Source organism: Otolemur garnettii, unplaced genomic scaffold (assembly GCF_000181295.1).
Source record: "Otolemur garnettii isolate 467f Iridium unplaced genomic scaffold, OtoGar3 scaffold00028, whole genome shotgun sequence".
NCBI lineage: Eukaryota > Metazoa > Chordata > Mammalia > Primates > Galagidae > Otolemur > Otolemur garnettii.
The window spans coordinates 10,599,151-10,622,950 of NW_003852423.1; the positions used below are offsets into that span (position 1 = coordinate 10,599,151).

The window sequence follows — 23,800 nt, forward strand, 5'->3', positions numbered from 1 at the left end:
GGGCCCCCGCTCACTAAATGCCAGCGAGGGTCACCACCCCCACCCCACACTGGGGCATGCAAGGAAATGACGGCTTCTCTAGGAAGGCAGGTGAAAATGCGTCTTTTGCTAATATTTAGAAAGAGAACCTCCTTAGAATGATGACAGAATCTCTGGATGACATAAGATTTTTGCCTTAAGATGGCCTCTAAGTGACCTGCTAGTACAGTCAGACATTCACATGCTGGACATTTGAAGCAGGCTGTGTTAGGAATCTGAATCAAGTCTTCAGGTGTATTTTTACGCTGTGTTCAGCTGACACCGTGAGTTATCGCAGGCCCTGAGACAATTTTTGGCTATGTTAGAATACAACCTGGCGATGCTCCAGCTTTCTACTGGAGTCAAAGGAAAAAAGGACCCAGTTTGGTACCATCATTCTCAAATGTCTTTCAACAGTAAGTTAGTAATAGTAATCGTAAGTTTTTATAGTAAGATGAAATAGTCTCTTCCCAGTCCTTCTGAAAGCAGAGTGGTTTGGCTTAGGCACCACTGGGTTTTATGTACAGTCTCAATATTTTGTAACACAGATTTGTATACAAAAGGAAACATTCTCAGATGTTCTGAGTATTACTTCAGCCCATATATTGGGTGGACTAAATATATATTGTTGCTGGAGGTGCAAAGATATCTAGAATCTGCATTATCTCGTATCTAGAATAAAGACACAAAGAAAACAACTTTACCCAATAGAAATCACTTGCCTGTGTGAAAAGAAAACCAAGACTAAGAAGTTGTGAATTTTCAGAATATATCAAAATATTCATTTCACATAAAATATTTTAAAAATCAAACGTACCTATAAAACACTAAAACTTATCTGGAGACAGAGACACATTTGGAAATGTGTTATAATTCAAAAGAAGCAAATTTTACCATAGTAGAGCAAAAAAGAAAAGAAAAAACTCAACTGCTGACTTCTTTCTTGGATTTTTAAAAAGCCGAGTTGTTTTAGATCCGTATGAAGAATATACCCAATTTTGCATTGAATTTCTTTGGTGTTACAGTTTTTCCTCTCTGGAGTTCAATGGGCAATTATTTTAAATTACGATTCTGAAGGATTTTTGGAAAGATAATGATGACAGTGTCAGCCCAAACCTCTGGCCACCTCTGATTCTCATTTTCATTTTGTTTATGAAGTGAGCAGGTAGAAAGGAATGGAGTTTGCCACCTTTTAGCATGTTTTCTGAGGCTGTGTTCAGTCCCATTAGAAAGAAGGCAAGTGATTTAGTTACATTCACTATTTCCCTTAAAACCTGAGAATCTCAACACTAGTGTTTTGTTAACCACAACACACGTCAAGTAAGCTTTTCCTAGAGATGTGATGTGTTCTGCAAAAAATGTATTGTACCAGATGGGGGCAAGAAGAGGGGCAGGCCCTGTGTGTAACTTACACACATCCAGTGACTTAATTCCACGCTGCATCACTGGTGCTGTGCGTTGGTGCTTACCAAGTGTGTTCTGAACTATTGAACCCATAGATAGGGAAGTTATAAGGCAGGATTATGTGAAACAAAAGTCAGAATTAGCCAGAAATGTCGAAAAAAGTCCTCATATCTAAAGAAACATATGGAAAACTTAAAAAAAAAAAAGAGGAATCTAACATATGAAAACCCAATCCCCTGGAATGTTTTTCTATACACAGCAGAAACGCCACATAAATAAAACCACAGAGCTCTGCACAAGTACGGGAGAGGACGTGAGCCCCCAGCCCTCTCTCCTGTTAGAGCCTCCTTTGGGAAGTAAGACCCGGGTTAGTTGCCAGAGACAAAAGCCGTTTGGAAATCCTTCCTCCTGGGAACAGTGGGCCTCCTTCGAAGGGAACTTTTGATGGTCCCTAAGCATGATCCAACGTGTAACGCAATCCCAAAGAGGTCTGTATTTCAGGTCTTAGGATTCTGAGCTTTGGGGATACCAGGGGATAGGGAATATCTTTTAAGGAACGGAAAAGTAGTATTTAACGGCAGTGTTATGTGTCAAGTTCAGACCTTCCAGGGGAGATTTCTGGCTATAAACTTCCCAAGAACACGAGCCATTCACACCCAGTTCTGGTGAAATTTTCACTTGTCAGGGACTGTCCCGCCCTTGGTCTTGCTCCCTGTGTAAATCTCTGGTTTGAAAACCTTACAGCATTCAGGCATTTCAAGCTTGAGGGCTGAAATGTCACTTTTAAAGCAGGGTTAAAAAGGTCACACAGCTGCAAATAATAATAGCCCAATGAAATTCAGATTCTGACTGCAGCCCACTTCAAGAATAACAGTGAAACAGGAAACAAGCCTCCTAGATCTTTTTACCAGTAATACTAGTAAGAACACTACTGATAAAATGGGTGTGTGTGAGAGGGAGACACACAAAGAGGGTCCCAGAAAGGGACAGCCAGAGAAATAGAGAAAGAGACAGTTTTAGAGAGAGAAGATACACACAGAAAGACAAGAGGGAGTCAGACCCACAGAGAAACACAGAAAGATACGAATCATACTCACAAAAGAATTGATTTTCTTGGGCTTAAATTCAAGGAGGTTTGTTTTTCTATTTGAAGCTATAATATTTAGATTTGAAATGTAAAGATATATTTGGAATCCAGAGGATTTACTGGTTTCGTCTTTTGCACTGAGTTTCCATTAGTTAAGTTTTCAAATCGTGTCTCTTTGAATGGTCCTGTTTGACAGATGAGCAAATAAGTTAATGAAAGGTACACTGTCCCCCTGGAAGAAAGTCAACCCCAAATTGAGAATATAATTCCCTTCCGCCAGCTATCGATATGTGGGAAGAACCTTACTGTGTCCTCATTTTGAAAGGAGAACATCTTTTCAAACCAGAGATTTACACAGGGAGCAAGGCCAAGAGCGGGACAGTCCCTGACAAGGGAAAATTTCACCAGGACTCGGTGTGAATGGCTCGTGTTCTTGGGAAGTTTATAGCCAGAAGTCTCCCCTGGAAGGTCTGAACTTGACACATAATGCTGCAGTTAAATATTATTCCGTTCCTTAAAAGATGTTCCCTATCCCCAGGGATCCCCGAAGCTCAGAATTCTCAGACCTGAGACAGAGACCTCTTACAACAGGCATCTTAGGATAAAATACATTTGGAGTGTGTTTTGGTGAATGTGTTGCATTGTTATTGTGGGTGGCTCCTTGCTCTTCTCATCAATACATTGAGAAGTATTTGCTTTTTTTCAGAATTACAAGGTGCAAATTGGCCGTGCCCCTAACTAATTTAATTAATAAACAAACTTTGTTCCCTAAAAGAAAGCAGCATTGCTCCAGACGGTGATCCCAGTGGGACTGAGTCAAGATGCTCCTGTTTGTCAGCTGTCCCTGGCCTGCAGGAAGGACCGGGCTTCTCCTTAAGAACTCTTTAGTGAGCTCCATAAGGGAGCAAGGTCTGCTTTATGTGACTCTTGCCAAAAAGGCTCTTTCCACACTCATAGTAGGACAGTAAATGCTGACAGATGTTAACATTACTATTCAAATGGAAGCCTGGCTTTCTGATCTAAAATACCTTCAGATCTAGGTTAGCAATGTCAGAGATGACAGGGACGTCCCCATGTTACTGTTAGTGTTCACCGATACTTAACATTTCAGTCTGCAGGTTTCACGTGCCCATGACTTTCAATATTTATAAGAGCACATGCCAGGGTTTCGGATCAGAATAGCACTTTTAGTGCCTTGTTATTCCAAATCTCGGATCCCTGTATAAATCTGTTGGCTGTGCTTGGAGGAAACCTGTGCCATCCCAGTAGGATCAGAGTTTGATGTTGACTGAAGAAGGATCAGTAAGGATTCCTGTGGTTCAGACAGGGAAGCAAAACTTTTGGCTGAGTATTGCAAACCAGCTGAGATGGATATTTCCCCCCTCTGGGCTCAGTTTAACTCTTCACTTTAAAATAGAGATTTAAACTATATGGTGTAGACTATCCAAGTTTTTTTTGTTTTTTTTGTTTTTTTTTTAGCAGCTTTTGCTTTTTGTAGTGTTTGTCTTTGGTGAAATAGTCATTCAAGTGGATCCCTAAATGTCTGGCAAAGCGTTTGAATGGATTGCATGAGCCATTGTGGACGATTTCCCATTTTAGATCAGGAATTTGTGGGGTCAAACACTGAATAATGAAAGAGATTCTTGCTCTTTGCTAGGCCAGAGGAATCCAGTGACAATCGAGCGTTTGAATTGTAAATCGAGCCTGTCATCTCCTTGTCAACTATGAAAAACCTCAACTCACTTTGCATCTTGGGAGGGTTTGTGATTAGGGTATTTTTGTGTTGTTTTCCAAAAATTTTAAGGGAGATTAGACTCCCAAGGCAATTGTTCTACTTGAGCATTGAATCTGAATTTGGAAAAGAGGAACAAAAATGAGTACTACTTAGAAACTATTAAATGATGAGATGGCATCTGTCGCAATTATGGTTGTGTCTAGCTGAAGTAATGGGATCACTGAGTGTTTTTTAAAGCATGCTTCAGGGGGCTTATATGCAGCCCACACCTGGTTCATACATTGGACTTTAGTGGTGTCAATGTCTATGGCAATAGTAACAGACAGTTTATAATGCATCATACATTTGCCTGTGAAATTTAAGGAAAACTAGTTTCACCTAATTGCACCCAAAGCAACTTTGGCTTTTTTATGTCCAATCTGGGGAGGTTTCTTTTCTGGCCATACTGGGAACAGGTGGAGCGAGTAGCCCACACAACCTCTTTTCTCACAGAAAACATGATTCTGGGCAAAAAGGGTTGAAAACCACTGCCTCAGGAGTAGAGAACAGGCAAGCTGTTTGGAGAAGTTTATTGCGATGATTCAGGATCATTATCCATTCCACAAATATTTATTGAACGCCTACTATGTAAAGCTCTCTGCAGTGGAGACTGGGGTATGGCGGTTGCCAAGCAAAACTTGGTTCTTAAAAAAAAATGCCAGCCCGTAAAACAACTGAACGGGAAAGAAGAGGACGGGCCTGAGTTCTGAGGACAAAATGTAGAGCAACCTGGTTAAAATCTGTCTGAGCAATTTGCCCCCACTTGATGGATGATAAAGCAATCTGTGTGCAGAGCGTTAGTGGGGATCTATTTGAGAGAATAATTATTACAATATGTGCTAGAAAAGAACCATAGTAATAGACCATTAAAATAAACCATGGCTCTTGACTAATACATTATTAGACCCGATCATGCTAGCTGATAAAAGTAATGAACCCTACGTGTCAGAGCGGTACCACTTGAGGAAGCTGTTGCAAACACCTACACAGAAAGGGATTAGCAAGGGGGTGCTGTTTGCAGAGGGCTAAATGTGGGAACTGCAGAGCCTCAAACTACAGCAGTCGGTTCGCACACATGTATACACACCCACTCACCTTGGACCTTGTTAATCAGAACTTATTATTTTAGCAACTGCCATTTCACCTTGAGACTTTCATTCTGTGTTGCCAAACATATTTGGTTCCTGGATCCATAACATGGAATAAATTGATCCAGACTCGTTTGTGTTTAGAACGAAAATAATAAAATGGCAATAGTAACTCAGTAAAACCTATTGATGACTAAACATTTTGAGGACAGATTCTGTATGTCTCACCAGAGGCATGATTTCTTTTACTGACACATGTCAGTGGATATTGAAATAGATTGATCATGTTTCACATCAATGAAGGCTCCATAAAATAGAGTAAAACTTACATGGCTGAACCTTGCTCTGTCTCCAAGGCCCAGCATTATAGTATAAACCAAGGGATTTGCTCCAGCTCATATGCAAATCATAACCAATAATTAAGATAAGGCTGGCAATGTTGATATCAAACAGAATTGCTAAAGCCTTAGCATTATGGGCCTGAATTTCTGGGGAAAGTCAGTATTTTGGTTGACCAGAGTTTGGGGTACAGTTGTGATTATGGTAGAAAAGTACCTTCTCTTCTTATTTAAGTGTCTGGGCTTGGCCAATTCTTTCTTCACTTTGGCTTGTTAATGAATCCCTTTAAACCAGGAGTCCTCAAACTTTTTAAACAGGGGGCCAGTTCGTTGTCCCTCAGACCACTGGAGGGCCAGACTGCAGGCCCCAGGATGAGTTGGCTGCTAAGCAGGACAGGCAGCAGCGACAAAAACACCCGGCGGGCTGGATAAATGTCCTAGGCAGGCTGCATGTGGCCCGTGGGCCGTAGTTTGAGGACACCTGCTGTAAACCTTCACCCGCAGCACTTTCAGTCTTGATCACTTTCATTGCTTGGATATCAATCTAATTATTATTATTATTAATTACTACTTTCAGATGTAGACCGTAAATGTGTATGTATGGAACTTTCCTATTTTGTTGCCATGCAGTCTTAATGTTGCTTAGTAAGAGCGGCATTCTCTCCTTACATTAGCAATAAAAGCTCTTTTTATTTATTTTTTTGAGACAGAGTCTCTCACTCTGATGCTCCAGGCTAGAGTGCTATGGCATCAACCCAGCTTGCAGCAACCTCAAACTCCTGGTTTCAAATGATCCTCCTCCCTCAGCCTCCCAGTAGCTACAGGCACCCTACACAATGCCTGGCTATTTTTTTTTCTATTTTTAGTAGACGCAGGGTCTTGTTCTTTCTCAAGGTGATCTCGAACTCCTGAGTGCGAGAGATCCTCCCACCTCAGCCTCCTGGAGTGCTAGGGTTATAGGCATGAACCACTGCAGCTGGCCAAAGTCCTCACAAATGGTATCCAAGAAAGACTCACTTTAGGCAATTAAGGCAATCATTTATATTTTATAATTCTATAAATAGAGACTATTTAATATGAGCATGAGGTTCCAGTAATGCTTGTTCATAAAATCTCCCTCCACCTCCAAACACACACACTTAGATACACAGACTTTTCTTCATAATTTGAAAATGTCTTATGAGGCCCATCGTGGACTAGCGTGACACAGGAGTGGAGGAGCCCAAGGTTGATATTCAGACCCCTCTTGTCAAAAAGGGACATTGAGACATGAAGCAACTAAACCATGTGGCAACGATGGAGCCAACAAAGGCTACAGAGGCAGAGAAGTTCCAGGAAAGCATTTAAAAAAATTTACTAGAAAAACAAGGCATATTTAATTAATGGATAACTCAATTTACTTGGCTGTTCATTCTATCTTAGATTGAAATCATTTTCTCGGCTTGAAAGTCACCCTTTATTTTGAGACTCAGAAGTTGCCAGTTTTCCTAGTGGGGAGAAGGGACGCTCTGTGCTCAGTGATGGCAGAACCAAGCAAACCAGGAGAGATAAGGAGCTGTGTTAATTGCTCCTGGCTTTCCTCAGAGCACAGGCAAGCAGAAAGTTCCCAAAGATGTTTGTGTCTTTCTTCCCTCTAAATACAATACAGCGAAAGAGTTTCAACAATATGTGTAATACACAAAAGATGTCAAATAATGTTTATGGCTGTATTGGTGAATGGCCAGTGGGAAGTCACTCCAAGTGGAGAGAGAAAAGGACATGGCTCTGGGAAAGTGCAGGGTGAGCAGGAATAGTGGTTTGAAGAGGATTTGCAATACATTTTCTGATTTGTTTTTTAATATCTGACTCACGGTGTTATCTAAGGCACATCTTTTAAACACCTTGTGCTTCAGAAAAGTAAAACTATGTATGTGTGTATTTTCCTAAAGAACATACGTCAGAAACAGTGTTTCTGGGGGGTAGTGTAGTGATATGTAAAGTACTGTCGAATTGGTTTTGGGAATGGAGAAGCATGAATCCTATGTACTCAATTTTGATATGAAGACAATCAATGACAAGGGGAGGGGATGAGCAGAGAGAGGAAGAAGGAGGGAGAAGTGGGGAAGGGATTAGCAGAGAGAGGGAAGAAGGCAGGGGGATGAGGTCTTGGTGTGGGCCACACCTTTTGGGGGCAAGACACGATTGTAAGAGGGACTTTACCTAACAAATGCAATCAGTGAAACCTGGCTTCTTGTACCCTCAATGAATCCCCAACAATAAATTTTAAAAAAAGAAAAAGAATTGGTTTTGGTTGCAAGATAAAGCTTCCTCAGGCAAAGGGTGACTCTTCCATGACTCCAAGAAGAGCGCCCTCTTCAGGGGTAAATGTGACTCTGGAGTCAGTTTGGTATTACCTCCAAGTAGTGTAGCATTTGATGATTTTATTCATTTTATTTTATGTTTTATATTTTATTATTCTGGATTAACATAAGGGTACATACAATTAGGCTACATTGTTTGTGTTTGTAAGGTAAAGTCCCATTGTAGTTGAGTCCATCAGGCAGGAGATGAGCCCTATACCCCTACCTTGGACCTGATAGATGGGAGCTTACAAGCAGCTTTTTAAAGAAGCAAATTGCTTCCTGTGATTAGAGTAAAAGCAGTATGTTTTAATTAGGTAATAGAGCCACGTACTATTAGCAGCACGTGTAACTTATATAAATGCAACTCTAAAATTTTCATAAAAGAGTATGATTTAGAAAACTATTTAAATTGTGTAATTTTAATTTATAGAGTACCTCCGATGATTGTTTAAGAAATTATGTTAGTGCGTGGATCGGTAACCACAAAACCATGTATACTGTACTTTTATTGGCATTGGGGAGGATTCGTGAAGGTATTTTGATTACACTCAATTTTTGCCTAATGAATGCATCTTAAAACTGAACTGCTCCTACGAAAAGACTACAATATAATTTAACATAAGTTTGATTTTAATACAGAGCTGTTCTCCTTAAAGCTACCTCCTTATTCTGGATAATTTATTTAGATCCGAGGGGCAGCAGCCATAATCTAATACTAATTTCAAATCATCTTATAAAACCAAATTAATGAAATAGCCAAGGTAGTTGTTCTGTTTTGCATTTTTTGATTTCTATTTATTTCCACATAACTGGGATAATTTTTTTGAGGCATGTTTGTATGCCTGAGATGAAAGGGAATTTAAGCCATGGTTCAGAATGGTCTGGTAAACTGGTCCAGGAGCTAATTTTGCATCCTTCGGTGCTGCTGAAAAGTGCTGGGCTGATCATAGGTTATCATTTGATGTGTTGTTGAAGGATGGCCTGCACACTGACGATTGCCGGGTACCTGTCCCTGCTCTCACTGCCCTAACCTTTCAGCAGGACTGAACAAGGATTCAATCTTCCTGTGCAGGTGCAAGAACCTGGTAATAGCACTCGCTAGGCAGGATTTCTGCTGTGAAAACTTATGGCAGTTTTCTTCAAAGTAAAGTCAATACGCACCCAAGAACGCACAATAGGAGTCAGCCCCAGGGAGCCAAGCAGGGCCTGTGTGCGTTCCTGTCAATGTTTTGCTCCTCTGAGAGTTGGCGGCATAGAAAGGAGGCTCTGAGCTCTTGTTGCCTTTCTCATGTTTCTCAGGTAGAAGCAGGAGATATTCATGGATTTCTGTTTTCCTTCCTCCCTTTCCCTCTGATCCTTCAGATCTATGAGGAATCCAAGATGAATCTGGAGCAGGAGAGGCCGTTTGTCTGCAGTGCCCCAGGCTGCTCCCAGGTGAGTGTGCGGGTCCTCTGTGCTGTGGCATGCAACGAGATGCACCTACCTTCCCACAGGGAGGCAGCTCTCCCCTGCAAGCCGTGCTTGCCCTGAGCTTGTCTTCTTTTCCAAGATCCTATCAAATCCCTTCAGCATGATCAGTGCCATCTTCATCTTCATTATATCCCCTTGAACAGTTTGAACTATTTTGTTCATACCCTGGGAAATATAACAGTGTTGGACATTTCCACCCATAACTTCTCAACCCCTGAAGCAAAACTGATATGTCCTACTCACCAGATATGCAAGGCTGTCATTTCAGAAAGGGAGAGGAAAGGGGCTTGCTTTTACAGTAGCCCCTGGAATAATGGCTGGATCTTTAGATTCTTAGTAAAATAGCTCACTATTTTAAATAAATAATTTTTTTTTCCTCTTTGAGTATAAACCCCACCCAAACCCAAAACAACTCCCTGTAGCTCTTCTGGCACCTAGGGTTTTCCCATGTATCTAAATTTTAAGAGGTATGTGGGAATCTGTGCTGTGCTGGATTGAATCTTTTTAGACTTCAGTGGCTCCCATCAAATGGAATTAGAGCAGGTGTTAGATAGATACCACCTGGAGAGCCTTTAGCATGGGGTCTGCACATAGTAAGTACTCAGTTAATGTCCACTGTTGTTGCTACAGCTGCTGCAGCTACTACTACTATTATACTGGATCTTAGCTCTTTGAAAGAAATTAGAAGCATTCATCAACTAACATTAGAGCTTTGCATTTTGCCTTTGGAACTTGACTGTGATTTTTTCTACTCTTGACCCTTTTGGGTATCTCCATGTTCCAGTTGGAAAATGACCACCTGTGGTTGCTCTCATGCCAAGGTCTTCATCCAGATCACAGGCATCTCTCCAGTGTGGGTAGTTCTACTTTTTCCCCAAGCTGCCCAGTAGTGTCTAGAGAATGGAGCAACCCTGCCTGTGCATATGATGGGGTTGGCAGTATAATGTGGAGCAATGCCTGGGGGTCTGATGGAAGCTGATGCCCATGGAGGATGCTTCTTATTCTACCTCCCCAGAGAGTTTGTGGAGGATTCCAGGAGCCTCCTGGAGGAAAGAAGCCATAGAAACATAGACATTGTTGCTGGGGTTACCAGTCACCGACTGAGTAACCAGAGTCCTTTGCTAAGGTTCTTGAAGTTTTACCAGGGGCTTTGGTATCAATGTTTACTTCCAAATTATAAATAAGAAAAGCAGTAGAGAAAATTATTTAGAAGGAAAGTGGGGTGGCACCTGTGGCTCAAAGAGGTAGGGCGCTGGCCCCATATACCGGAGGTAGCAGGTTCAAACCTAGCCCCAGCCAAAAAATAAAGAAAAAAGAAGAAAACTGGGTTAGAGGTCATTTTAAAGTAGGAAATTCTAGGAAAACACAAATAGGTTGATAAGTAATTGGGAAGAATCCTGCTAGACCAGGACTCTCCATTATGAATGCAGAATGTTGCCTTATTAAGTTACTAAGGTAACTAAGTTAAAACTTAGTTTGTAAGGTAAGACTGATATCCAGCCAGTTTCTTTAAAGAGAAGTTTAGATAGACAAAGGGAATCAGATAATTTGAGTGGTTTGCTTTGGTTTGGCTGTGAAAATGTGACATTAAGTTTTATTCAGTTCTTGCCACTCAACACATTTGGGAGCCTATTTTGTGCCAGGCACTCTGGGTGCCCTGGGGAAACAGCAGTGCACAAGATGTATGTGTCCCTGTCCTCATAGAGCCTCACAGAGCCTAGGCATCAAATCTGTAATCAGTTCATCAACTAATCAACTGATTAGTCAATTGCAATTTTCCATGAAAGAAGACCATGGGTCATTTTGAAGAGTATAATCTGAGGCATTACTTTGTTGGAGAGGTATCTGGGAGGCTTCCTCCAAGGAAGGGACATTTAATGGAATGGGGTCCTCAGAATACCCAACAAAGACAAGAGAGGATTCAGGGAGAGGAAGGATTCTCAGCAATGTCCAGTGTTATAGATGACAAAGAGGAGAGAAGTTCAAGGAAGGAGTCGTTAGCCATAACTGATATTTAGGTAAATCAAAGAGAGCTGCACATAAGTCATTGGACCAAACGGCAGGGTTTCCCCAGCTTGGCACCATTATCACTTTGGGCTGGATGATTCTTCATCATGGAAGGCTGCCCTTTGCATTGTAGGACGTTTAGTGGCATCGCTGGGCTCAACCTGTGAGATCCTAATAGCACTCCCCAGTTTTGACAGCCCAAAATATTTCCAGACATTGCCAAATATCCCCTGGGAGGCTAACGTGGTCCCTGGTTGAGAATGACTGGTTTGTGTTTTGGCTTTAGCCTTACTTCTTTCTGGATCCCTCTGTTTTGGGGTCACTTACTTCTGATTGATGCCCTCCCAAGCTTTTTTATGTATTGCTGTAAGCCATCTTTTCTCCTTTTTGGCATCAGACAGAGGATAAATAAATGCCACAGACGTGTGGTCACTGGTGTCAGGCCTGTAGAGCTGGGCTAGTCAGAGGACTGAGCAGAGGCTGTTGGGTTTGGCAGGTAGGTGCTTGCCAGCGACCTATGAGAGGGGAGCAGGGTGGAGGCCAGATTGCAAGGGATTAATGAGCGAGTGGGTGGGAAGGAAGTGGGGGTGGCAAGCACAGAGGACTCTTTCAGGAGCACCAGGCAGTGACGGGAAGCAGAGTGATATAATGGTAGCCTGAGACGGAAGCAGCTTTTTTAAAATTAAAGGATAGCCAAGCTGGATTTAGTCAAGGGCAAGAAACCAGTGAGAGGAAAGGAGTGAGCCTGCTGGTTTGCAGGGTCAGTCCCCAGAAGGTTCGGGTTGTAGAGAGTCCTGCAGAGGAGTGGGGTTGCTAATTCTTCTGTGAAAGGAGGGATGGAAAGAAGGGCAACAAAATCACACACGAATTCTGAGGTGGAGGTGGTAGTAAATGTTGAAGGGGGTCCATTTGCAATGACCTTGATCTTTTGGGCAAAGGAACAGGTCATTTCCTTGAGAAGGCTGAGTGGACTGAGGGAAAAGTAGGACAGGTACGGAAATTAGAACTTGCAGTTTCTTGATTTTAAAGTTCAGTTCCATGCTTCCCCTTCTGCAAATTTAAATGTGAAGATGCATCTAAAACTTAACGTCTGCATTTACTGTGTTTCTTTCTTTTTTTTTTTTCTTGACAAGCGATTTTAAAAATATGTCCCTCATTCCCTTGAAGAGGTGTTCGAAGTAAGAAAATGTTGCAGTCATCTCAGAGTCTCCTGGTGGGGTGTTGACTCACAGTCAAGTCAGTGGTTGAGATCAGGACATTTACTTTAGGGATGTCCATAGACTGGGAACTTGCACTGATAAGAAAGGATGGCTGGGAATTGGAAGCGGGAGTGAATGGGAATTATCAGCGCTTGTATTGCATTGGGATAATGGAAAGATTTTTTTTTCTTTGTCTTTCATTGGAAAGAAACTTTGCTCTATCAGGAATGGCCTACAATACCCGGGAGGTTTTTAAAAAATTTTTTCTGTTATAGTTTCTAAGACATAAATTTTTTGTCTCAGAAGTAATGAGAAAAACAAGCTTCTCTTGCTCTTTCTAACCTCACAGAGCCCAGTGTTATTTCCAGTCTTCCTTTGCCAGGTTAGCCATGCTTTGAGTTTCAGTGGCCTCTCAACTCTATGTCTGTTGCAGACTGTACATTTTGTTGTTATTTTCTTATCTAATGTTTTAAAAAATCACAGATGTCACAGCAATTTTGTATATTGTTTTATTGGCAGGGTAAATATAGTTAATATGAGGTATTATGGAAATTATTATTTAAGATGTATTCTGATTAATATCCTACTTTAGGCTATTATTTTATGGAGTCAAAAATAGCTTTTAGCTAAGAAATGCGGGACATTACCATGTTATGTACATATCCCCACCCTCAAATTATAATAAAGCTTTTGACAGAAAGACTAGGAAGTTTAACCCTGTCTTTAAGTTACACATGGTAATGTCACATATTTGGTGCAGTCATTAAACAATGTCATGGAAGACCAAGAAAAGAGATGAACCAGCAGCAAAAAACACATGTCGTATACAACGAACTTCTGTATATTCAGAAATCTGGCTTGATTACTGTGCTTTTCAAATTCTGTGCTCTTCATAGGCAAAAGCAATATTCCTACAAAGAACTACCTTTGGAATATTTCATACATTTCAGACTGTTTTCCTTAATGCAAACCTAGACTATTTGCAGAGAAGATTTCTACCACAGAATACAAAGTAATTGAAATTTCTATTGAATTTCCTAAAGAACTGGGAGGCTCTGAAAGATTTTCTAAATTGTCCAAGATTTGGAAATGTTCAGCAGAATTTATTGTTCTTTGTTTTAGTTTCATTTGATTTTGATAAAGCAGATGCTCTGTTAAATTCAGTTATTACAAACATACCAGTCTGAGTCAGGTTAGGTTAGGAATTGCTGTAATAACAAATTACCCCAAAGCTTCAGTGGCTTAAAACAACAAAGCTTATTTCTGTTTCCCATTGATACATTTGTATTGTAGATTGGCAGGAAGTTCTTCCTAATCTTTTAGAATTCAGAAATGCTCTTCCTAATCCTTCAGAGATTTAGGATGATTGAGTGGCCACTATTTCCAATATTATGTGTTGCCATGCTTAACGGATGGGGAAGGGAGTTAGATCTACCAGGAGTTAGATGCTCACCTCTGAGTGACAGGCCACTTTCACTCATTCTTTATTCAATGGGCAGAACTAGTTACATGGCTTTACCCATCACAAGAGGCCCTCCCAAATTCAATATTATCATGTGACCAGAAAAGTCCGACAGCAGAAAATATTTGGCAACCATAATATCATTCTCTGAAAATTAAAAATAAAGTATTGGTTTACTACACTGTACAGAGTATAGAGCATTAAAAATTACTTGTCATATTACTGTAAAATCATATGTATAATTACAAAAAATCAGATAGTGAGTGGGCAAGGTCTTCATAAACGGAAACATGCTGTATATATTTGATGGTGTCCATTGGTAGATGTATATGGCAAATAATTAAGCATGGCATAGGATACTTTGCCAAAGGCTGACATGAATCGATGTTCTTTTCCTCTGCTGTGCATTTCTCCTGCCTTGGGTTAATTCATAGAGTACGCTTAGCATACTTTTCATGTTGTAGACTTAATTTTACATTGTTATGTAACACATAACCACTAGAGGAAAATTCCAATGATTTTGCAAAATTTCAGTGCTACTCATGTCCAAATTCACTTCTCTGCGTTTGACATGCTTTTCTCATGGGTATAAGAAGAAATGGGAAATTAAAGATTTTGTTGCCATTGCTAGTTATTCTTTGTGATCATAGATACGTATTCATTTAAATGCTTTTTTTTTTTTTTAATATAGAAGCTGCCTACACTAGACAGGTGTTAGGACACAGCGTGTTTTTTTGTCCACATGTTACTTTAATGCCTTCAGTGTTGTTCATTTACATCTTCCTGTTTCATCCTTTGACTAAACACAGTATAACATCTACCCTCCAATGCAAACCCCTAGTTCCTGAAGAAATATGCAGCTTATCAGCCCAATTGGCTATATCCAGGGACTACCTAAGAAGTAGAGAGGGTCCATGTAGGGAGTCAGAGGATGAGAGAAGGCAAAGATCTCCTAGTTATTATTATTAGTACCCAGCCAGATTTTTCTGCACTGTAGTTAACTCCTTTGGTAAACTGTAATGGAAATTATGATACATATATTGGGTGTCCTTCAAAGGAACATCCCAGCCCATTTGCTCAAAAAAAGCTTGTAACTCTACTTACTCATGCTTTCATACTCTCTTAGAACTGATTTTTTGCCTGTTGTATTTGCAATGCCGAATAAATTGTTTTCTCTATGATGCTAAATATGTTTTACAAAACTGAATGGCTCTTCTTCTCCCCTCCCTTTTTTTCTATCTGTCTGACAGCGCTTCCCAACCGAGGATCATCTGATGATTCACAGGCACAAACACGAAATGACTTTAAAGTTTCCCTCGATAAAAACAGACAATATGTTATCAGGTAAGAAGCCATCAGGCAAAGAAATAAGATACTTAATTCTTCTTTTGGTAGGCTCATTCCCATTGGCGAATTCTGTGCCTCAAAAATACACATTTCTAAGGTGTAGCAAATATACTGTAATCAGCTACTGTTCGCCCAAATAATTGAAGAGCTGCGAGTTCTCATTTTCTGGAATGTGAAATATTTATTACAATGAAACTTGGCTCTATGTAAGTTGTTTTAAAAATCACATACCTGTAATGACTCAAGCAGCAGATGTTCAGTGAGATCTATAATACACAGTACAGTATTCTGAGTGCCATGGGCAATGTCAAGATTGGTACTTTTCCTGTTCTAGAAGGTATCACGATATAGCATGCATGTGAAAACTTAGCTAAAGTAAAGGATCATCCGTGATGCTTACCAAATGGATATCTTGAAGAGAAAAATGCTATATGACATTAGTAGAGGGAACTCTCTTTATAGATTGAGGTGGTCAGTTAAGGTATCCTTAAGAAATAGTACCTGCCTTATGAGTGTGAGATCAAATAAAATAAAGCGGAGAAAGATAGCAAGTGCCCAGAACACGTGAGCAGAAATTAATAATAATAAAGTAATTGCCATTCCCTCCCATTTTGAGAGGTAGTGCGGTAAATCAGAAAGAGTGTAGTGACAGGCGTGAGGAACCTGAACTCTAGCTTGGGTTCTACCTTACTTGGTCATGACCCTGAGCAAGTTACTGAACCTTCCAGAGCCTCAGTTTCTTTTCCCATCAATGGGAGTGATTGTATTTGCCCAGCCTACTTAACAGGCTTATCGTGAAGATTCAATGAAAAAAATACGAGCGAAAGTGTGTCAGAAACCCTAGTGGTATAATCAAATAATTTCTTGTTATATTTCTTAGGCCAGAAATATTTCACCTAAGCCCATGTCTTCCTGGAATGATGAAAGAGATAATGCATCTCTGAACATTTTAAAAAAATGATACCTGTAGAGAAACCCACTGCCTTGGAAGGACAGTCATATAATTGGAAGGACAGTCATATAATTTAGCATTTCTATGGCATTTTAGCTTTCAAATATTTTATTTTCACTATTATTAGTATGTTCTCTAAGAGTTTTGTCAAATGGGCAGTTTTGGCCCTCGTGTCACTTACAGAGAAGGAAAGGCAGGGTGGTGCAGCGTGTTTCCCAGGCTTGTAAGACAGGGCAAAAAGGACGAGGAGCCTTGACTCTGGGCTCCTCACCCACTGACTTGCACAGGGCTACCGCACTGCTGGCCCGTAGGCATGCCCAGTGCCAGAGCTGTCCACGTGTCTTTTTAACTCCACCTGTGACTTGACAGTGTGGACGTGCTGTGGTTTAGAAGACTCGGAATTCAAAAGCAGCCTCTGCCCTTCTCTGCCTACCACTGACAGCCTCTCTCAGCTGGTTGTGGTGTTGTTGTTTTTAGAATGAGCCGGCTCTTTAGTAACAGTTTTCATTCCTGAAGTTGACAGAGATGCAGAAACTCAAATTTGTAAGAATTCTAAAAGCTAGGAGGCCTAGGAAGGATGGCTTGTTCTTTTATGTTCTGTAGAGTCACACGTAGTACAACTTTATGGCTCAACAGTGGACATAGATACATAAATAGCAAGGGTATAGACTTTGCAATTCCCAATATTTAAATGCCTAAGTTTTTTCTTTATTTTTCCCAAAGTGGACCCCTAAAAATAGGGTGCCTGGTAAGCACCAGAACACAGTCTCTCAGGCAGGCGCTAGAATGGCCCGTAAGGGGCCCCTTCTGAAGGTCTGAAGCAAAACAACCGGAGATGTGTGAACACGGGGTGAAGCATTCCTCCTTATAGTGCTCCGAACAGGTCTTTATTGATCAGTCTCTCGTAGCTTTGCGGTTGTTCCTACCAGATCCTTATTAGTTTGATGTTGTTGGTGCCCATCGTAGGGAGTGCAAGGGAGAAAAGTAACTAATTTCTAGGTCACCCTATGATAGGAGAGACAAACCCAAGGAAAAACAACATGAATAGAGGAATGGTTTATTGACGTATTTTCTTTTGCCTTCTCATGTTCTGTGGTGAAGCTGGTGTGAGACCATTCCATACTCCCAATGACATGAAGTGCTGAGTTTTAAAACCTGCTACCCACTTGGCATGTTGGTTGTTTCATAGACCTTTCTTATTGGAAGGGAGAGCAGAACTCTTCGGTTCAGCTCTGTTTCTTTGTGCTCTGTGTAATACACCAACATTGTCTGCTGGGGGAATAGGTATCTATTGGATGTTTTTACTTTTTCCTCCCCAGAAAATACTTTAATATTCATTTTTCTTTTTCTTTTCTTTTTCTTTTTTTTTTTTTTTTTGGTAGAGACAGAGTCTCACTATGTCGCCCTCGGTGGAGTGCCGTGGAGTTACAGCTCACAGCAACCTCAAACTCTTGGGCTTAAGTGATTCTCTTGCCTCAGCCTCCAAAGTAGCTGGGACTACAGGCCATAGTTTTAACCTGTTAGGTGGCATTTACACGTATGACTTAAGATTTTATTTATTCATGGCTTGGTTTATTTAAATTTGATTTATCAAAACCTTCACATTCTACTTTAATTAAAATAGGTTCATCAGTCAAATATGTTTGTAATTATTTTTGTCATACTATTCATGACGCATTTTAGTATCTTGAGAGTTATTCTCTGTTTTATTGTATGTGTTTATGTGATATTTAATAGAATACTTTGTTCCTTAAAAGATCGGTAGAACTGACATTAAAGCCTTCTGGTCCTGGAAAACAAAAATATGTTCATTAAAATTTTATTTACTGGCTCGGCACCTGTAGCTCAGCGGTTAGGGTGCCAGCCACATACACCAGAACTGGCAGGTTTGAACCTAGCCCAGGCCTGCCAAACAATAACGACAACTACAACCAAAAAATAGCCGGGCACTGTGGTGGGTGCCTGTAGTTCCAGCTATGTGGGAGGCTGAGATGTGAGAATCGCTTAAACCCAAGAATTTGAGATTGCTGTGAGCTGTGACGCCATGGCACTCTACCAAGGGTGATATAGTGAAACTCTGTCACAAAAAAAAAAAAAAGGGTGGCACCTGTAGCTTAAGGAGTAAAGTGCCAGCCCCATATACTGGAGGTGGCGAGTTCAAACCCAGCCCCGGCCAAAAATTGCAACAACAAAAATTTATTTACCTTAAGCCCTATCATGAAGATGAATGATTTTACATGACTTGAAATATAGTAACAATTAGAATAAAAATTTTATCAATCAAATCTTAAATCAAAAAACATCAGGGCAAAAATCTTCATGTTCCTCTTAGACCATTTTTTCCCAAGCAATATTGAATTACAGAAAATTTTATTTCAGATGATTTGGGGATTAACATATATTAGGAAGATAAAATGTGATCGGTATTTACAGGATGAACTTCAGAATAATCTGGTTAGCCTTCATTTTGGAAAATCACTTTATCTTTAATTAGTTGTAAATATCGTAGTTAGGGAATGTATTAAGATGTCATAGATAATACTCTTCAATCATAAGTTTCCAAAGGGTTGAAAGATCCAAACTAATTTTGTAGCTTTGCCATAAGGTTCACTTCATTTAGGCTAGAGTTTTAGAGTTTACTACTAAGAAGCCATTGTAAGTTATTTTTGACATGCCACAGGTAGGGTATTAAAAGTGAAGTCTTGATGTTCTGTTAAAAGGAGCCTGATCTTCGGGATAGACAGTAGACATAAACCCCTTATTCTAAAGGAACAGGGTAGGTACACAAATGGGGCTGAGGGCATTAGGTTCTGCAGGCAAAGACATTCCCTGCCGGGGTCTCCCCATCCTTATTTGTCCCATGTGGTACATGTCTATAGTCCTAATGTGATGATGGACATGAGTCTTTCCCTTCCCCTGTTCCTATTGTGCTGGCGAAAGATAATTTCATGGTGAGGGAAGTTGTACGATAGAAGGTTTTTATTTTTTTTAATTAAATCATGACTTTGTACATTAATATAGTCATAGGATACAGTGTGCTGGTTTTATATATAATTTGAAAAATTTTTATCCAACTGGTTAACATAGCCTTCATGTCATTTTCTTAGTTATTGTGTTAAGACATTCTACATTTAGAGAGATTCACATGTACCTTTATAAGATGAACCATAGATGTGATCTCACCAATCACTCTCCCTCCACCCAACCTCTCCCTTCCCTCCCCTCCCTCTCCCTTTCCCCCATATTCTTGGGCTATAATTGAGTTATAGCTTTCCTATGAAAGCTATAAGTTATTTTCATAGTAGGGCTGAGTACATTGGATACTTTTTCTTCCATTCTTGAGATACTTTGCTAAGAAGAATATTTTCCAGCTCCATCCATGTAAACATGAAGGAGGTAAAGTTTCCATCCTTCTTTAGGGCTGCATAGTATTCCATGGTGTTACATATGCCACAATTTATTGATACATTTGTGGATCAATGGGCACTTGGGCTTCCTCTATGACCTAGCAATTACAAATTGGGCTGCAATAAACATTCTGGTACAAATATCTTTGCCATTTGATCCTATAATTCCTCTACTAGGTATATATCCAGAAAATCAAAAATCATACTACAGTGATAGGTTTTTATGTGCCATGTTTGGAATAGGAATGTGTAGAGGACACCACACTTCAGCACATAGCTTTCAAAATTACCCACTATTATATGACACCATCTGTTTGGGTTTGAAAATCATGGCCAAATTTCAGTGTAGAGGTAAAGAGGATGGGTCTACTTTAATGGAATTATGATTAAGTACCCAGGAATTCTCAAATCTTGTTCTATTAAATATCCCTACACTCACTTCTTTATAGGATTCCCAGATTCTATATAAGAAAAAAACCCAGAATGGTAATTAAAGTGCAATTTTATTTATGGCTGAACAAATAAATAATATGCCAAATAAGAATTCTGATAAAAAAAATCTCAATTGGAGCATATGACTTTTTCTCCTTCCCCACTATAAATTTTTGGATAATCAGGTTCAGTCTTCCCTGTGGAGAGAGAATGAGATATGAGAGAATGAGATGGAGATTTCTCGTCCATCTTCCTTGTCAGATTCTCAGCACTCACCGTCTACCATGGAGCATTTAACATACATGACAAGATAGTCCTTCAGAACCCAACTGTGTCTCTGGATTAGATCGAGAATCAGGGTCCATCTCTAGTTCCAGACCCTAAACTTAATTCTCATTATAGAGAAAGAAAGAATGTGATTCAGTGAAGTAGAATATTTGTACCAAATAATCATAGACCCCAAATCTGTTTCTCATGGCTCTTTGCTAAAAACTCTACTCATTAATCCCTGGGTATTTTAAGGGAGAAGCCAGAGAGAAGATGGCATATCTCACTCCAAATTCTTTTTAGAATGAGTTGAGATGTACTTTTAAAAAATCTGAATAACTAAATATAAGTCAATCCTCCCCCCCAGATCACACCTGATTTTGCAATTCAATTGATAGTAAAGCTATATAGTAACATCCCACTATGTAAATGAATTGGATCTTTATGGAGCAGAGGGTGGTGGAGATGGCTTGTACCAGAGGACAGTGTGGCAATAATACTGGCTTCCATTCATTGCCTGCCCAGTGCCCATCACTGTGCCCTATGCTTCATGCTTCATATTAGGTCATTTAATCCTTGCCACTTTTTTTATAATATGAGGACACAAGATCAAGAAGATAAGTAATTTGCCCGAAGTCCCTATTTGTCTATAATTTTCTTACTCTACACCCAGATTCGGCAAGCTGCACATACTAAATGCATCTTTTGGTCTTAGATTTATGTTTGGATGTAAATCTATGAACTGGTTTTTCTTTTATTATTGGCTTGTCTCTTTGATAGTTATCAAATGGAGAAAATAGGCCAAAGTTTTAAGGAGATTCTTCTATATTGATAGATTTGACTTGTACCCTTGCAATATGCAAAGTGTCTTAACACAATAATTAAGTAAATGAGGTAAAAACTATATTAATTAGTTTGATGTAAGCATTCCAAATTGTATAAAAAATCAGCACATTGTACCCCACAAAAGCATATGTGTCTTCACAATCTGTGTGTATATAACTTAATAAAAGGAAAAAAAAAACCAATTATGCTAGCAAAAAAGAAAAAGAAGAAGATTCTTCTTAGAACACATTAACATTGTGAGGAGCAAAGAGTTGTGTTTGAAAATCAGATACCTCGTTTGCTGTGACAAAGAGAATGTAAGTGGCTATTGGCATTTATAGCAGTTGCTACTTTTTCATCTATGTTTCTACCTGGTCCAGCAAAATGGAAGTTTGAATACTGTCCCCGAACACTTTGGAGGACTTTCTCTACAGAATTCTTTTATATATAAAAAACTGGCTTGCAATTGTGTTCCACCTGGAAACTAGCCCCTTTTGACCACCAGTGTAGGGGAACTCAGGCAATTAAGGACTAAGTGGAAACATTAAGCTTTCTCTTCTGCTATTTAGGGCTATTTTTGATAATGAAATCACCCTGGATCCCCTGGTTCACTTGTCCAGCAGAGACTTGGTCTCACCATGTTAATAACCCTTCTTATTAGCTTAGCCCTGCTCAGGCAAACTGAAATTATAGCTGGACTACTGTTAGAACTCTTGGGTAGACTACAGTTGATCTAGTGGACTGTGTGTAGGTGTCAAATATATACTTGTCTAGTTTAATCTAAATCAGTGTTACCTAGAGAGAAGTGGGTATACATCATAAGAGATGTCCTTTACAGAGCATTTTCTAATGGGCACTCACAAGGGCATCTTGCCCACCAGTTCTCTATCTTGGCAATAGATGATTTCAGGCAAATGGTTCAAAAGTATAAGAGTGTGTTCCATCTTTCCACGGACCTGGATCACCCCAGCTGGGGTGGTCTTTAAGCATTTCACAGCTACTGTCTGTACAGATTTGCCTTGATTTGTCCTGTGGTAGCCTTGCCTCTTAGATGGATGCAGGGATATAGTAAGGTCAGAGTTGCTGAGCAATATACCTCTTGCTTCTATGGTATATTCACAGTCAATGAAAGGCACATTTATCTCAGAGAAGCTTATCTATAATTTGTGGAATTCTGTGAGTTCTCGTAGATTAGTGCTCTTATAAAAGATCATGTATTTTAAAATTCATTTAATGTAAACTCTCTTAATTAGGGCCCTATTAAAATTCAGATAGGGACTAAGAATGTTTTAAAGAAAGCATTTGCCAAAAAAATTATGACATCAATGTAGTTATAAAAAGAATATAAAAAGTACCTAGGGAAAAAAATGCCTGTTTAGAGAATCTTAACTCTTAGTAGAGATACACTAATTCCAATACTTTTTCTATTGATTTGAATGACTCTCTTGAGGAATTCCACTAGGCTACATTTTTTGGGGGGGGATGTTGAATCTGTGTCATGCAAATAATAAAAATGCATTTCCTTTTAAAAAATACCCTGTAATTAGAATGATCACTAATTCAAACGAATCTCTTTTATAACTACTCTGAATTAATGAGGTTTTATAGTATTTCTAGCCACTGTCAATTTCATACCCACAATGTAAAGTTACTTTATATAGTCCTTTAGTGATACTGTAGTAGAGAATATCAGATCAGTGGGGAAGAAAATTTACTTAGGAAGTTAACATGCTTTTCTGTTATGTGATGAGCCTCCTGCCTTTTTTTTCTTTTTTAATTGATGACTTGTTGCGTTACCATTTTTACCATCGAGGGAGAGGAAACAGACAAATATAACTCAAATGCAGCTCTGAAACTGAATAAATAACAACCTATTATTAAGTGTAGAGCAGACTAAACACTTTTTAGAATTTCAAAATTTATCTTTGTGTTTGTCTTTGTGTTTGTCAATAGTTTTATTTTGGAATAATCACATTTGTTTGGGCTAAAGCAGTTTGTATGAGATAGATTGGGAGCTTATGGGAAGGTTTATGAGTTTTTTTTTTTTTTTAGCTATATATTCCTCTGCCCAGCTGAAAATGTAATTGTATGATAAAATTTCTTACCATGTAACTGATGGGTCAATTCCTAAACCACAGGCCAACCTGATGGCGCTCTTCTGGGTAGATATACAGGTTAGGTCTCAACATGGTGAGTATTTATCTAGCGATTTACAGAGGCAGTGATTCCATGAAGAGGCACTCCCTTTTTTCAAGGAACAGACCTAGCAAAAGAACCAGCTCCTGAAATATGAGAAATGTTGCGAAGGAATTTTGTTTTAATCCCTGTTGGTGCCAGCCCTTCTTGTCTGGTAAGAAGCCCCCGAGGACATGCGAGATGGT

General features: G+C 39.6%; 1 protein-coding gene across 3 annotated transcripts in view; it reads left to right on the forward strand.

Annotated features, from left to right (window-relative positions):
- Window positions 1-23,800, forward strand: part of CREB5 (cAMP responsive element binding protein 5) — a 401,904-nt gene that overhangs the window by 61,489 nt on the left and 316,615 nt on the right. For 2 of the 3 annotated variants that reach the window (XM_003788538.3, XM_003788539.3), the window contains exons 2-3: window positions 9,414-9,485; window positions 15,440-15,533. In XM_003788538.3, coding sequence (XP_003788586.1) covers window positions 9,414-9,485; window positions 15,440-15,533 — 166 coding nt within the window. Of the gene's footprint in view, window positions 1-9,413; window positions 9,486-12,134; window positions 12,268-15,439; window positions 15,534-23,800 lie in introns of those variants that run through there. The other variant, XM_003788540.3, reaches the window with a different exon arrangement.